General features: G+C 40.1%; 1 protein-coding gene across 2 annotated transcripts in view; it reads left to right on the top strand.

Annotated features, from left to right (window-relative positions):
- The window catches only part of PID1 (phosphotyrosine interaction domain containing 1), a 274,275-nt gene that overhangs the window by 97,089 nt on the left and 161,376 nt on the right, over positions 1 to 15,810 (top strand). Inside the window, exons 1-2 of one of the 2 annotated variants that reach the window (XM_027875682.1) lie at positions 10,415 to 10,435; positions 14,182 to 14,328. In XM_027875682.1, coding sequence (XP_027731483.1) covers positions 14,194 to 14,328 — 135 coding nt within the window. In that variant the 5' untranslated portion in view covers positions 10,415 to 10,435; positions 14,182 to 14,193. Of the gene's footprint in view, positions 1 to 10,414; positions 10,436 to 14,181; positions 14,329 to 15,810 lie in introns of those variants that run through there. The other variant, XM_027875683.1, reaches the window with a different exon arrangement.

Raw genomic sequence — 15,810 nt, 5'->3', positions numbered from 1 at the left:
TGAAGTCTGAAAATGTAGCGAGAAAGTCTAAAGGATATGATTTTTTCCTATCAGACACTCAGTCAATAAACATTTTTGAAGTGCCTACTATGTACCAGACACTGCTAAGCATTGGGGATACAAAAAGAGGCAAAAGGCAATTCCTGCCCTCAAGTAGCTTACAATAAAACGAGGGATGTGATATGCAAGCATATACACAGCGGCTATCTACAGGATAAACTGGAAATAGTTAGACATTTAATAATATAAATTCCCACATGCCCTATCCCTAGACTAGTGAGGTGAATGCTGCCACCCACAAAAGTGGAGAAGCTAGAAGACAGAGCCTACTCTGGCATTGCTGGGGAGAGTCTGGGACTGGAGCACTCAGCCCTTATCTAAATGAATAGCTCACGTACTTGACCAGCTGTGTCTCTTGGCAGTTAAATAAATAATTTTTCACCAAGTGCATCCTCTGTGTAAGGCACTGAGCTAAGAGCCACAGATAGAAAGATAACACAACAAAAATTATTTCTGTCCTCAAAGAGCTTATTCTCTATTGGGAGAGGAGGTGGAGACAAAGCATTTACACTTATAAAGGAGTGTAATAGAAAAGGGAGGTCACCTAGGTAGTTCTGTCACTTGGAAACACTTCAAGGCTTGCTGGTATGCAGCACTTTGAAATGGGTGCCTAGATACATAACAAACAATAGCCAATAATGCTATGTACATCTGTGACCTGTTTTCTGAATACAGGAACTGAAATTCACATTCCCTGAGTGTAAAACACCTGGGCACCGTCATACCACTCAATGAGGCAAAGTATGGAGCCAAATGGATCCAATTAGAGTTATCTGTGGCCGTGGATTTGAGGCTTGTTTGCCAAATCCTTTCCCTTGTGTGTGTGTGTGTGTGTGTGTGTGTGTGTGTGTGTGTTTGTTTACTTTGTAATTTAAGGTGTTAATTGAGGTGGGGAGAGTTATGAATATCTTTTTTTTTTTTTTGTTTCCTGATTCATTGGGCTGCATTGTAGACAAATCATCACCTCCTGTAAGGAAGTATTTGTGTGTGTGTGCGCACGCGTGTGTGTGTGTGTGTGTGTGTGTGTGTGTGTGTAAACTCATATTTTTGATTTCTCATTTAGGGCAGGTTTCATTGATTGTGAAGTCATTAACCACATTAACCATTGTAGAGATCTGGTCAATGACTGTTTTTCCTCAGGATTGGCTGTGATAGGATGAGATTCTTTGACCACTCCTAAACCCATCTAACAAGGCCTGGTTCTGTGTAAGGGCAGAGAACTTGGAAGTAGCCAGTGAAAATAATAAAGTGGAATCCCTGGTTTCCCTCAAGCCTCAGTTCAAGGACCATCTAATCCATAATCATGCCTTATTTCTCTGATTTCCTCCCAGTTGTTAGTTCTTTCTCCCCACTTCATAGAGCACTGGGCCACACCCTCAGACACTTAATAGCTGTGTGACCCTGGGCAAATCACATCACCTTTGTTTGCCTCATTTTCCTCATTTGTAGAATGGGGATAATAATAGCACCTATTTCCCCGGGTTGTTGTGAGGATAAAATGGATAATAGTTGTAAAGCACTTAGCACAGTGCCTGGTACATAGCAGCTGCTATATAAATCTTAACTATTAAGTATTATTGTTGTGTGTATTTTGTTTTGCCTTGTCTATTCAATCTCTATTTCCTTCCAGTAGACCATGAATGCCTTAAGGGCATTTTCATTTTTGTCTTTCTTCAGGGCCTGGCGCAGTGTCATGGATTTAATTAGTACTTGTTAAAACTTGATAAATTGATCTCTTTTTAATAAGTTTTATTTGTGACATGGGTGTGTCTCCCAGGCATTCCCTAATATTGACCACATTGAATCTTCTCTTGTGATAAATACTTTTAAGGGAAATTCACTGACAAAATGACCTTGTTTGAGAGGGCAGACAGCATTTTGAATCTATAACACCCCACCTCTCCATCAAGAGAAGGGAAGTGTGTAACATTATCTTTGATTGTCCAGGCCCAAGATTTATTATCCCAATTAATCAGACTTCTGGGACCTGGTGTTAGTTTTTCAAATACATTATTGCATTCATCCATATTCTCATTTTGCCTTGTCCCCTTTGAATCAGTTCAAACAAATGTTCTACTATTTCTTGGAATTCCTTATATTCATCATTTTTATGGTGCTATGAGATAATACATTATTTATATGCCCCACCTAGGTGACAGCTTTAAAGGTGCCTTGTCTAATTTACATAACCCATTTAGATCAGCCAAATGACAAAACACAAAAAAAGGAACATCTGTCTGTTAGTAAATCAATTAGATTCTTATTTGTGATTTGCTTTTGAAATCTAATCTTTTGTGTAAGATGTTATGAGTTAGATGCTTTGAAGAGTATTGGTTATTATATTTGTTGACAGGCAGGGATAAAGAGACTTCAGTTAATTTAGGTTAACCAACTTTTAAGCCCTACTGTGTGCAATGACAAGACTGCTGGAAATAAAAAAATGACAAGAATAGCTATTTATTTACTTCTTTTAAGATTTGCAAAACACTTTGTATTGTCTTCTTTGATCCTTACAGCGACCCTGTGACGAAGATGCTATTGTCCCCATTTTAGAGATGAAAAAATGGAATTATAACAATTCTATAACTTAAAGTCTTAGAGAGCTGACTGGGATGCTGAGATAATAAGTGACTTGTCCAGGGTCACACAACTATGATGCATCAGAGGTGGGATTTGAACTTAGATCTTTCTGACTGAATCCTACACTCGTATTAGTTGCAGGTAGAGTGCCAGCCTTGGCATCAGGAAAGACTGGGTTCCAGTTTCGCCTCTGACTCTTACCAGATTTGTGAGCATAGACATCAATGGAAGGTCCAATGCTGCTAAGAGCAGGGCACCCTGGGCTCAGTTACAGTGCGTATCTCTCTGGGCGTGGCCAGTGGGCCCTCACCACCTAAGCCCTGGAGTAGGAGAAAGGGCATGGTGGTAGAAAAGGGTGGTCCCCAAGAGAGGGAAGAGACCCTAGGGCTGCAGGAAGGGATTGGGTGTTGTTCATAAGGGCATCAGTCGAAAGTGGGAAGGGACATTCCAGGCCATCTAATCCAACCGCTTTGTTTTACAAATGAAGAAATTGGCTTGTCCCTGGTCTCATAGCTAGTAATTATCTGAGGTGGAATTTTACTCTGCCATCTCGGCTCCATCCCCCCCCCCCCTTTTTAAAGGCAATTGGTCTTAAATGACTTGCCCAGGGTCACACAGCTAGTAAGTGTCAAGTGTTTGATCTGAGGCCAGATTTGAACTCAGGTCCTCCTGACTTCAGGGCTGGTGCTGTATCCACTGCGCCACCTGGCTGCCCCTGAGGTGGAATTTTAACCCAGGTCTTTCTGACTATGTGCTGTACCCACCAGAAGATTAAAAAAAAGGGAAGAAATACACCCCTGAGATGTTAGAGGCCTAGCACAAAGTCCTCAATTGACCTACTCGTATGATGGCTCTGCTCAGGGTTCTTGTGTCTTTCCTCTGACTACCATGTTCTTTGGCCATGTTCAACTCTTCATGACCCCATTTGGAGTTTTCTTGACAAAGATGCTGAAGTAGTTTGCCATTTCCTTCTCCAGCTCATTTTATAGAAGAGGAAACTGATGCAAACAGGGTTAAGTGACTTACCCAGGGTCACACAGCTAGGAAGTGTCTGAGGCCAGATTTGAATTTAGGAAGATGAGTCTTCCTGACTCCAGGCCTGGCACTCTATCTCCGGTGCCACCTACATGCCCAGCTATCATACACTGGAAAGCTAATTCCCCCATGCAAGCATAACTGATCCTTATGCTTTGCTTGACTGTAAAAGCTTATTTGTTTTTTAAAGTTTCTCTGCTAGTTTGTCCTCATTTATGACTTTGGAAGAAGGTAGACACTCATGGCTACTTCCTGCCAGGCCCTGACTTTTAGCCATGTTTTCAAAGCAGCATTCCGCTACACATTCTGGGGTCCAGTTTTAGAGATCTCAATTATTGGTGCACTTGAAAGCAGATTTGCACCATAAATTTAGGGGATTAGGCGTCTGCATAGCAATACCTATTTATTTATTTATTGCAATACCTTTTTTAAAAAAGGCCAGTTTGAGGTTATTTTAGAAATTACATACTTTAAATTTAGAAATTAGCATTGAATTTTTGCTTCTTGGCATCTCAGCTTTCTTCAGAGCTCAGCTCCAGGCTTACCTTTTATAGGAGGGCTCTCCTAATCATTCTTGTGATAAGCACTTGACACTGCCCTGTATTGTATTACTTTGTATTATAGAAAGTCAAAGAGAGAAGTTTGTATGATACATTGCATTTACTTCTCTGTGTTATATATTGCTCTCCAACTAATAGATTATAAACTCCTTGAAGGATCCTTGAAGTTTTTTTTTTTTTGATCCTTGTATGCTTAGCACCTGGGACAGTGCTCAACACAGAGTAAATGTTGAATAAATGCTTGTTGAATAGCTGGAATTGTTTATAAGCATACCTCCCATTACACTGCCCCCAGCTAATATCATTTAGCAATAACCACCTTAACTTATGTGAAGTCTGTTGTCATTTTGCCGGTGACTCACTTACCATACTGTATAAATAACATGGTTCCTGTGACACCAAGTACTGCCCTTTCTTCCAAATTGTTGTTTTGTCCATCATGCTGTTTAGGGACATGGCATGGGACAGGATGGCTGTATATTTAAAAAAAAAAAGACAGAAAAAAACCACCAAGATTCAGAGGTTACTTGCTTTTCAACTCTAGCTAGGAATCGAGAAGGGCATTTGGGGCATTCAGAAATGGCAGAATTGACAAAGAAGTTCCATTGAACTTGAACTCAAATCAAGTAAATTTGGGAGAGAAGCTGATCTAAGTGAACTCTGAGGTTCCCTCCAGCGTTAAAATGCAAACAGAGAAGGAAGAGCCGGGTCCAAGTTTCTGTTCCTAGAAACTTTTCATCCCTCTTAAATGACCTGTCTTTACCCAACATGGCTCTGTGTTTGAACCTCTCTCAGATGTTTGTCTGGTTATTGTGCATTGTGGTTATTAGTTTATGTGTTGTATTCCCCTACTGGACCATAAGCTCCATGAGGACAGGGGATTGTCTTATATATAAGGTTTATAACTCCTCCAAAACCATAATCTGTATACAGTAGGTGCTTAATAAATGCTTATTGCGTGAGATTGAAGGAAGCATCAGGAAGCAATTCACCACATATTATTTATCCGAATGATCCCAAACTATTTAACTAACATTTGCACTTTTAGCCAGTTGAAAGTGGAAAGAGAAAACTTTTAATTGAAATCAACACAAAAACCTATTTGTTTCCAATCCTAATTAAATTTTTAAATAATTTTTCCCCAGAGACATGCTGGGGTAGGAGATAAAATGCTCGACTAGCATTTAGGAAGACCTGGATTCAGATTTGGCCTCAGCCACATGATAGCTGTGTGACCATGGGCGAGTCACTGAACATCTCTGACCTTCAGCCAGCTCTCTAAGGTTATAAGCAATTGATCAATGATGACCCACATAGCTATATGGAGTTTCTATAGTCATGGAATTACGAATCTTTGATGTATTGATATATTCTCTCAACTGGATGATGGAACCATGAGATTTAGAGCTGAATAGGACTGTCGGGTCAGCTAGTCCAACCCCATTATTTTATAGATAAGAAAACTGAAGATGAGAGATTCAGTCATTCTCCCAAAGTTAGTTAGGATGTCAATAGCAATGCTCTGATTCAACATTCAAAGCTTTCCATTGAGCCAACACAATTTTTATTTAACCCCTGGAGTTTACTGGAGTGAAAAATCCCTCTCTAATATTTTGCCCCTGTGAACAACCTGAACTTGGTATTTCAATGACCGTTCAAGTGTGCTCAGAGCACAGCTCCCTAACTGATGGAAATCTTTTCATAGTGAGGTGTTTTCACAAGTACCAAGGGCTTTCTGCACCAATTTTGGGCGCAGCATTATTTCTGTGCCTCTCCTACAGAATCTGCTGTGAGAACCTGTGAAGTTCAAAAACAGAAATTCCATAATCAGAGCTGGAGGAATAAAGAAGGGGGTGTGTGAAAATGACTTCTCAGTTAGTTCAATAATAGCTGTTTCTTAATTAAAAATAGAGCTTTCCATAAACTCTCTTCAGACAACTAATGAGCATCAGAAAGGAAGCTCGCTGAAGTTAAATTGCTCCCTTTGTAAAAATTGAGGAAAATGTGATCATTTCAATAAGGGGACAAATGCTGGGTCAGCCATATGCGAGTCTGTCATACTGGAATCCCAGATCATCATAGATTGCATGGAAAAGTGGAGTACCCATTCATCCCGAACAGTCCTTCATTGTTGGCATTTAGAGTGTTTGGAGCGTTTCAGAGACCAGTGATTTGCAAGTTAAAACTTATCACTATAACCCATCTTAGCTTTCAGTTAACTTTTGGATGGGGATATTTGTTATTTTGAATTTATGGAATATTTCAGCTACCTTCATAGGATCATAAATTTGGAAATAGAAGGGCCCAAAGGGGTAATCTGGTCCAGTCTTCATTTTAGAAATGTGGAAGCTGTGGCTGAAAGAAATTAAGTGACTTTCCCAAGGTCATATAAGGGTGAAGCTGGCATTCGTAGATCATAGATTTAGAATTGGAAAGGGCCTTAGATGTCAGATGATCCAAGCCTCTCATTTCATGGGTGAGAATAATGAGGCCCAGAGAGGTTATTTCACTTGCTCAAGGTCACCCATGTAATAAGCAACAAAGTTGGGATTTGAATTCAGGTCATTTGACGCCAAAGTCCATTTTCTTTGCATGGTTCCATCATGGTCTTAAATGTAAAAAAAGAAAGAATGGGAGATAATAATCTTGGGGAATCAGGATGACTTTTTCAAGACCAGATGATGCCAGACTAACTTCATTTCCTTCATTTGATGTGGTTATTAGACTGGAGATCTGGGGAATGTTGTGGATATAACTTGTGGGATTTTAATAGTCTTATGCCATTCTTATGGAAAAGATAGAGTGGGTTCCCTATCACTGGTGGCCTTCAATTCCTCACTGATTCTTATATCAAGGAATCAGTCAATTGCCAACTCTTGTCCACTCTACGGTCACACCATCTCTCACATTTGTTCTACCCACTCCACACTCATACTGCCACCATCCTAGCAGGGACCCTTCTCATTTCTGACCTGGACTGTTGCAATAGGCTTCTATTTGGGTTCCTTGCCTCAAGCCTTTCCCTTCCTTTATCAATCTTTTACACAGCTGCCGAAATGGTATTCCTAAAACAAAGTCTGCTCAAGTCCCTCTCCTGCTCAGAAAACTCCACTGGTTCCCTATTGCCTCTAGGATCCATTACAATTTCTATTGGCACTGAAAACCCATCACAACCCTGCTCTGACCCACCTTTCCAGAATTATTATGCATCCTTCCCTTCATGTACTCTACAAACCAGCCTAAATGGTCATCTTGCTTTTCCTCACACATAACATTCTGTCTCTCATTTCTTTGCCTTTGCTCAGGTCCCCATGCCTGGAATGCACTCTTTCCTCATCTCCATTTCTTAGACTACTAAGCCGTTTCCTGGCTGCCTCTTATTTGCTATTGCCTCCCTATCCCTTAAAATGACTTCTTTTTTATTTTGTATAGATGTGTAAGCTAGGTGGTACAATGGATAGAGCACTGGGTTTGGAATCAGGAAGACTCATCTTCATGAGTTCAAATCTGGCCTCAGATACTAGGTGTGTGACCCTGGGCAAGTCACTTAACCCTATTTGCCTCAGTTTCCTCTTCTGTAAAAAGAGCTGGATAAGGAAATGACAAACCACTCCAGTATCTTTGCTGAGAAAATCTTAAAATGGGGTTACGAAGAATTGGACATGCATACAAAATACATGCATACATATTATTTTTCCCTCCCTCCCCAGGAATGTAAGCTCCATGAGATCAGGGACTGTTACATTTTTGTCTTTGTATCTCCTGCACCTAGCATAACTTCTTGACCAGAATAGGCTCTTAATAAATGTTTATTTAGTTTACTGATTGATTGGCCCCTTTTCGGATATATTGCAGTGGGAATTTTATTCTGATATAGATTAATTACCAAGGTGCTGTTGCGTAATAGGGAGAGAATCAGTTGTTTGGGGTTAGATACTTACTGATGGTGTGACCCTGGAGAAGTCACTTAGCATCTCAGGGGCCTAAGGAACTCTTAAAGACTGTAAGTTACCAAGCATTTGCTGAACTACATTGGTTCATAGAGATTCCTCACTGAAGGTCCAGGAAGAAAAAGAGTGGAGTAGGGCATTGTCTGGGTAAAGATTGAGGTCCCTTCCAGTTCTAAAATTCTGTGAGTCTGATCTTTAAGCTATAAATCCAGTCCTCTTTGCATTGCTCTAAAATGAGTGCTGGTTTTCCCTGCAAAAAGATAATAGAGCTTTATGGTTTACAAAGCTTTTTCTTCGTAATTTCCCTTCGATATAGGAAGTGTTAGTATTACTATTCCCATTTTACAGATGAGCGAACTGAGGTCAGATAGGTTAGAAGATGTGCAAAGTCAGACAAGGTTGGAATCAGGACCAATTCCTCTGTTCTCTATTCAGCATCCAGTACTTTTTTTTTTTTTTTTGGTGGGAGGTGCCAGAGGTTGGGAGAAGGGGTTGGTCTCTCCAGTTTTCTAAGTGTTCATGCAAAATCAATACAATGGTCAATGTATTCCTAGTTTGCATTGGTAAAATATGTAAATCCCCCTTTGCTTAACTGGCAGAGAGGAATGTTTGAAAGAAAACAAGCAGAGCCCACTGTACATTTCCATGGGGTGAGGGATTATGCTATAAGCATCAATGGGGTCTGATTTGGAGGCTCTATTTTGGGATACCAAATAAGCCACCAGTGCAGAAAGCAGGGCTTTGTCTGATGTCAGCGGGGGCAGGGCCTCTCTTTTCCCTGATAACTTTCCTTTTTCCTGCTGGAAAACAGAACAAAGCATTTTCTTTATGGTCCTTGGTGCATCTTTCATCTGGCAGCATTAATTCTGGTCCCAAATACAGTCTCTATTTTTCAAATTTCCCCCTGGGCCAACCTGATGCTGATATCACTTATATTTGCAGACCTATTATGATTTATTTTTATTTTTTGCTTTAAACTTTATTTACCTATCTATCCATTCATCCATTTATTCATTCATTTTTCTATCTATCCATCCATCCATCCATCCATCCATCCATCCATCCATCCATCCATCCATCCATCTATCATTTATTTTTATTCGATATGCGTGAAGTAAGGAGTCTCAAACTGTAGCCAGTTTGGGCTTAGCTAGAGTGGCATCATGGATACCAGTTGGGCTTCCTGTGAAACTCAGAATCTAGACTGTTTGGTTGCCATTTCAGAAGGTTATATAGGCCCTTACCATCCAATAATTGCTTAATTTATGTAGTGCATTCAGGTTAGCAAATATACCTTCCTCAGAACAATCCAGTGCGGTAGATAGTATAACTATAAGTATGCCCATTTTACAGAATGCAGAAACTGAGGCTTAGAAAGGCGAAATACGTTGTCCATGGTCAGCAGAGAGAAAGTGTCAGAGATAGGACTTGAACCCAAAGTGTTCTAATTCTAAGACGAGCATTTTTTCTGTTACCTTATGTTGTTGTTAGGGGGCAGGATGATAGAGTGGAGAGAGCCCTGGCTCTGGAGTCAGAATGCCTGGATTCAAATTCACTTGCTACCTGTGTGACCATGAGCAGGTCAATTAACCTCCCTGGGCCTCAGTGTCCCCATCTGTAAAATGACAAGGTTGGGCTAGGGGAACTCTAAGTGCCCTTTCACCTCTAAATCTGTACTCCTATGAAGTCATCTTCTGAGGAAGCAGGGCATTGTGGCTAGAGTTCTGGACCTGAGGTCAAGCAAAATCCCCCCTCGCCCCATACTTTAAGAGTTATGGCACTGAGCATATCACATAACCTCTCTTTGCCTCAGTTTCCTCATCTATAAAATGAGGGGGTTAGACCCAATGGCCTATAAGATTCTTTCCAGATCCAAGTGATGCTTGGTATAAATGCTAAAATCCTCTGAGCCTGTGATTGAAAGAGACACAGATCATTATGCAGTACTTTGACAAGGGGACAAGGGGGCAGCAATGGGTTTACTACTATTTACTATCAAATGGTGATTTCAAATGGGATTCTTTTGAGAGTTTGTCCAAGGCTCTTATTTCATTGGCATAGGAACTCCAGCTGAGGTATTTCCTATTACCGATGCACATAAACAACTGTTTTACAACCTAGGCACCAAGAACTGTGCATGCCCTCAGGCCATACAACATGGAAGAAATAACTGCTGGGAAAATGGATCTTGAGTGGGTGCTTAGAGGGAAGAAGACTTACCCAGGGTCACAGAACCAGCATGTGTCAGAGGTAGGGCTTGAAGTGGGCCTTGAACTCAGGTCTTCCTGACTCAGAGGCAGATACATTGTCCGACTCTCCCTGACCCCATTTGGAGTTCTCTTGGCAAAGATGCTAGGTTTATCATTTCCTTCTCCAGCTCATTTTACAGATGGGGAAACTGAGGCGAACAGGCTTAAGTGACTTGCCCAGGGTCACACAGCTAGTAAGATTCTGAAGTCGGATTTGAACTCAAGTGTTCCTGACTCCAGGCCCAGTGCTGTATCCACTGAGCCACCTAGCTGCCTCCTTTACACATAGTAGACACTTAATAAATGCTTATTGCTGACTGACTTTTATTTTAAGCATATACTGCATTTAACACTTGTATACCAATACTCCCTTGCTTGTCTGTGCCTTTCTTTTTGGCTTCCTTCTGCTGGCTTCTGTGTTTTTAAGATGATTCATTGATGCCTTTTTTCTCCTTTCTTCCTTTTTTTGTTTGACATCACTATCAGTATTCATTCATTCTACTGGATAATTCACCTCCCCCCATCCCCCCCAAAAATAGCAAATATCCTCCCTTGTAACACATTGCAGACTAATCTTTATAGACAAAGGAATATAGGACCCTCTCCTAGATACAGAAAATCTTAATGCACAGTCTACAGAACTGCCATTTGTAGATTCATTTTTTGGATTGTATCTATTATCTGTCACAAGATAGGCATGTATTCCCCACCCCCTTCCTTCATACATCTACAATTAGCGAAAATAATATGGAACAGAAAGGAAAAATAAAATGACCCTAATTACATATTCGTACACCAACATAGTGTTCTTGGGAGGTATCAGTGTTGAAGATATAGGAATTATTTTGCCCATTTTACAAGTGGAGAAATTGAGAGAAATAGAAGTGAAATGTGATACCTGATGATACACAGAAAGTTGATAGTACTTGAACTCAAATCCCGATTCTGTTGCCTTCCAAACTAGTGCTTCTTGATGGGGTCATCTTGCCGACTTAATGAATTGTCAATTAGGAATAAATTAGAGAGCTAAAAATAACCCTAAATTCCAGTGCCCACTTGGAATCTTGGTTAACTCTCATCCTCACCCAATACTGGGTCAGCTTCTAGTGCTTGAAGTAGCAGCCACCTATGCAAATGCTGCCCTGAGTTAGTTTTCAATGACATGTGTCCATGGGTCAAACTGCAAGAGAGACCAAGGCGGTGTCCTATTGATTGCCTCTTGTCTCTTCTGATACCACGTCCCATCCCTCTTCATACCTCAGCACAGCCTCATGTTGCCCATTATTTTTCCTGAACCACCACCCAGGATGCTTTGCCATTCCCCCATACCCACCCATAATCTCCTTCTGGAGATCACACCCTTGGCAGATACCTCCTTTCTATCTAAATACTAAGATGTGCCTCCCCACCAATCAGAATTCTCCTTGGCCTCAGTGGAAATGCACCTGATCAATTTGATGCTCGAAATAGAACCTCTGAATAAAATGGTTCACACTGATGTAAGTATCCAAAAAGCTTAGTGCTTCTGAGAGTATTTCTATTTATCAAAAAAGGTTATCAGATCAAATTAATGTCTCTGATTCAATCCATGACATTGGCCTCCTGGCTGTTCCTCAAACAAGTCCCTCCATCTCTTTGCTCCCCACATTTTTTCTGGCTGTCCCCCATTCCTGGAATGCTCTCTCTCTCCTTTATTCTGATTACTGACCTCCTTGGCTTCCTTTAAGTCCCAGCTAAAATCCCACCTTCAATATGAGGCTCTCCGAAACCCCTCTTAATTCCTTGCCTTCCCTTGGTTAGTTATTTCATATTTATCCTATTTGTAGCTCTCTTTGTATATATCTGTTTGCCTGTTATCTCCTCCATTAGACTGTAAGCTCCTTGAGGGTAGGGACTGTTTTTTGCCTCTTTCTTATATCTCGAGTACTTAATACAGTGCCTGGCACATGGTAGATACAATAAATATTTATTGAGTTGAATTGAAGTCAGTCTTGAGTTGGAGTCCCCCTCCCCAAAGAATAAAATACATAATAGTTAAAACTAAATTAAAATTAAAATGTCAAAAATGATAGATATATGCATGTACATATATGTGTATACATAGGCAACTAGATGGTAAAGTTTAGGGCCCTGGACCTGAGATCAAGAAGACCCAAGTTCAAATCCAGATTTATAGACATAGGTTGTTAACCTAACCCCTGGTTAAGTCACTTAACATTTGTCTATTTAAATTTCTTCAGCTGTAAAATGGAGATAATAATACTATCTACCTCCCTGGATTGTTTTGAGAATCAAATGGGAATTTTTTTGTAAAGCACTTAGAACAGTACCTGGCACATAGTAGGTGTTTAATGAATGCTTCTTTCCTTCCTTCCTTTCTTTTTGGTCAGGAGATGGATAGCAAATGTTTTCTTGTAATGATCATCTACTCTCTGTTCCAAACAGTATGGTGAACTATAACCCTATTTTTCTTCCTCATCCTTCTCACCATATACATCAAACAATAGATATCAGTAGCTTATTAACCAAGGACTGAAAGTTTGCTTTGTCTCATTCTGGGCATACCATCTATGGTTGACAACAGCTTTCATCCTTCAAAAAGGAGCTCTTAGACCTCTGCCCTCATATTCACTTTGAGCAGGATATCTTTTAGGCAAAAGTACTTATGAACATGTCTGCATATGTCTGAGTGAACATCCATTTGTCTGTATCCTTCCCTCACCATCTGTCTCCACAGGATTGCAGACAGCAATGGATTCCAGAAATACCAGTGTGTTTGGCCAACTGTGGTGGGTGGCCCACCTCATGGCTTCAGAAACACTGAAATGAGTAAGATTGAAAATAGCATCAATTTGAATTACCTAGGTTAGAAGTCACTGTATTCTCATTCACAAATGAAATATGCCTGTGATAGAGGGTTTAATGAATTTCCATTATGATTGGGAAGCATGGCATATTTATCAGCTGGCTTTAGAGTCAGGAAGATGTGAGTTCAGATCTTGCCTCTAATATATATTGGTGTGGACATGTTTCTTTACTTCTTAGCACCCCAGGCAACTCTCCAAAGGTTAAATTATAGAGAAGGTGCTGAGCTGCTTTGTTAGAGGAGTTTTCTTCTCTGGGAGTTCCTCATACTAATGAAATCATGAGGTCAGTGTGATATCCTCTCTGGGTCTCATTTTATAAATGGGGTTACAGGCTCTAAGAGAGATGACATGCTTTACCTTATGCCATGGATGAGTAGTGTTGGGAGCTGAGCTCAGATCTGCATTTCTATCCAATGCTCTTTCATGCTACTTTCCTAGATTCTCTCTATAATGACATGGATTTCACCTGGCCCCATCCACAGAAACAAAGACTCCCTCACCCGATGCAATTCCAGTTTCTTTCTCCACTCTGATTTCCCTATTATTTGCTCTAATCAGACATATAGTCTCTGCGTGGCCTCCAGGATTTCAGTGGGAAATGTTATTCTGTTAGGTGGCCAACATTGACAGCATCCTACCAGTGGCACCATGTGTGGTAGTTGAGTTGAAGTTTTGGGGCTGACATTGGCACTCATAAGACTGGGTTTTTTTTTTTAAGTGTCACATGGATTGTTGTTTCATCTACATTTGGCCAAGAAGCTCTTTGATCAACAAATTAGAACAGAGCTAGTAGTATGGAAATTTTAACTACTAGGTTTGACTGGCATTTGTGGAATCTAAAGAATTAACCACTGCTGGGGTTTATTTTCATGCTTTTCAGCACTTTCAGACCATGTTGAAGACTAAATTGAATGTCCTAACGCTGAGGAAAGAACCTCTCCCCACAGTCATCTTCCATGAGCCAGAAGCCATTGAGCTGTGTACCACGACCCCACTGATGAAAACTCGAACTCACAGTGGATGCAAGGTATGTGATCAGTTAGAAATAGCTGGTCTGCTGCCAGTACATGTGACCAGTTGAAACTGGGTGTATGAAATGACAATACAAATAAGAGGACGGTAATGGATATGCCCTAACTGGATTCAGCCTTACCGTGCTCATTACATAATTCTTGACTTAGAAAAAAGAAAATCCAAAATCACTTCCCAGCATAAGAATAAACATTGAATTAGGACAATTGGTTTATAGGCTTAGTCATATTTCGGTTTTTCTCTTTATTTTCACTTTTTCTGCCCTCTCCATCCCCTTCCCCTGAAGCACCTAACAATTCAGTAGAAGACTTTTATCCTATAGACTTGAAATTGAAGGAGTCAAGTAGCATATGGCCACTGGCCCAGGGAAATACTTGAATCCTCATTAGGAGCAGAGTTTGCAGTAATATCATTTCCCTTTTTTATTCCCCTTCTGAACACAATATGTTCCAGGGACTTGAGTAAGTTCCTTAACTTTTTTTTAAAAACAACTTTCAGAAGTTCCCCCATTGTTTTGTTGCTGTGATTTATGAAAGTTTATTTTCTCATTTTTCTTTTATCTAAACTCCAAAATTTTTTATGATATTATGATTCAGGTATTTAAATCCATATTCTTTGTTTTTTTTTATTTTTGGGGAGTTGGGGAACTGCCTTTGTAATTGTTTTTATAGTTTTTGTTAACTAACATTAATGTGGAAGTTAAAGCCAAGAGGGAAAAATAAATATGATTTCAACAAATTTTATCAACAAGCAAAACAAAGGAAAGGCTTGGTTAAAATTGTATTTGAGTTGCTTCTTACAGTAATGATGATCTTAATAGAGAAACATAATCTGATGCACACTTCATTTTTAGAAACTTTGTTACCAGGCGGAAAATAATAGAGGAAGAAAAATGATATATCTAAGGATATGGATTTGTTCCCCAATGAAGTACTTCTTTCCTTTCTCCCCGTGTGAAGAGTTATAGGCAGGGATCCCAATTTGTTTCACTAGCCAAGTGGGTACTTTCACGGGATTATTCTATGGCCAGTGATGTTGAAACTGCAAAGGAGTAGAACCCAAGGAGAATCCTTCATAATCTTGGTGTATACTCAAAAAAGTAACATGTAAAGGACTGGCAAAGAATCTTTCAGTTATACTCTGCATCAGGAAGGTTTTTATTAGACTTTGCTCTATCCTACTTTAACATGAATGTGTGGATAATAGAAACAGCAACAGAGACTCACCGGGCAAAAAACAGGGTCTGTGAGAAAAGCACGAAAAGGATTGGTGTGTGTTTAGTCTGACGAGAAGAAGGACAAGAGTTTAGTTGGTTATTTGTAGCCATGTAGAAATGATGATGATCTGTTATCAGTGTCAGTCTGAAGAAAAGGAAATTGATTTCAGATATAATGGGAGAAGTTCCTATTGCAAATTTCAGACTCCTGATATTACACTGCATTTGCTTCTCATGTACTTTGTATTTATTTACTTGTGT

The sequence above is a fragment of the Vombatus ursinus genome, unplaced genomic scaffold (assembly GCF_900497805.2).
Source record: "Vombatus ursinus unplaced genomic scaffold, bare-nosed wombat genome assembly UNPS02014810.1, whole genome shotgun sequence".
Classification (NCBI taxonomy): Eukaryota; Metazoa; Chordata; class Mammalia; order Diprotodontia; family Vombatidae; genus Vombatus; species Vombatus ursinus.
The sequence above is the reverse complement of the archived record's forward strand: the minus strand, read 5'-3'. Positions and strand labels throughout refer to the sequence as shown.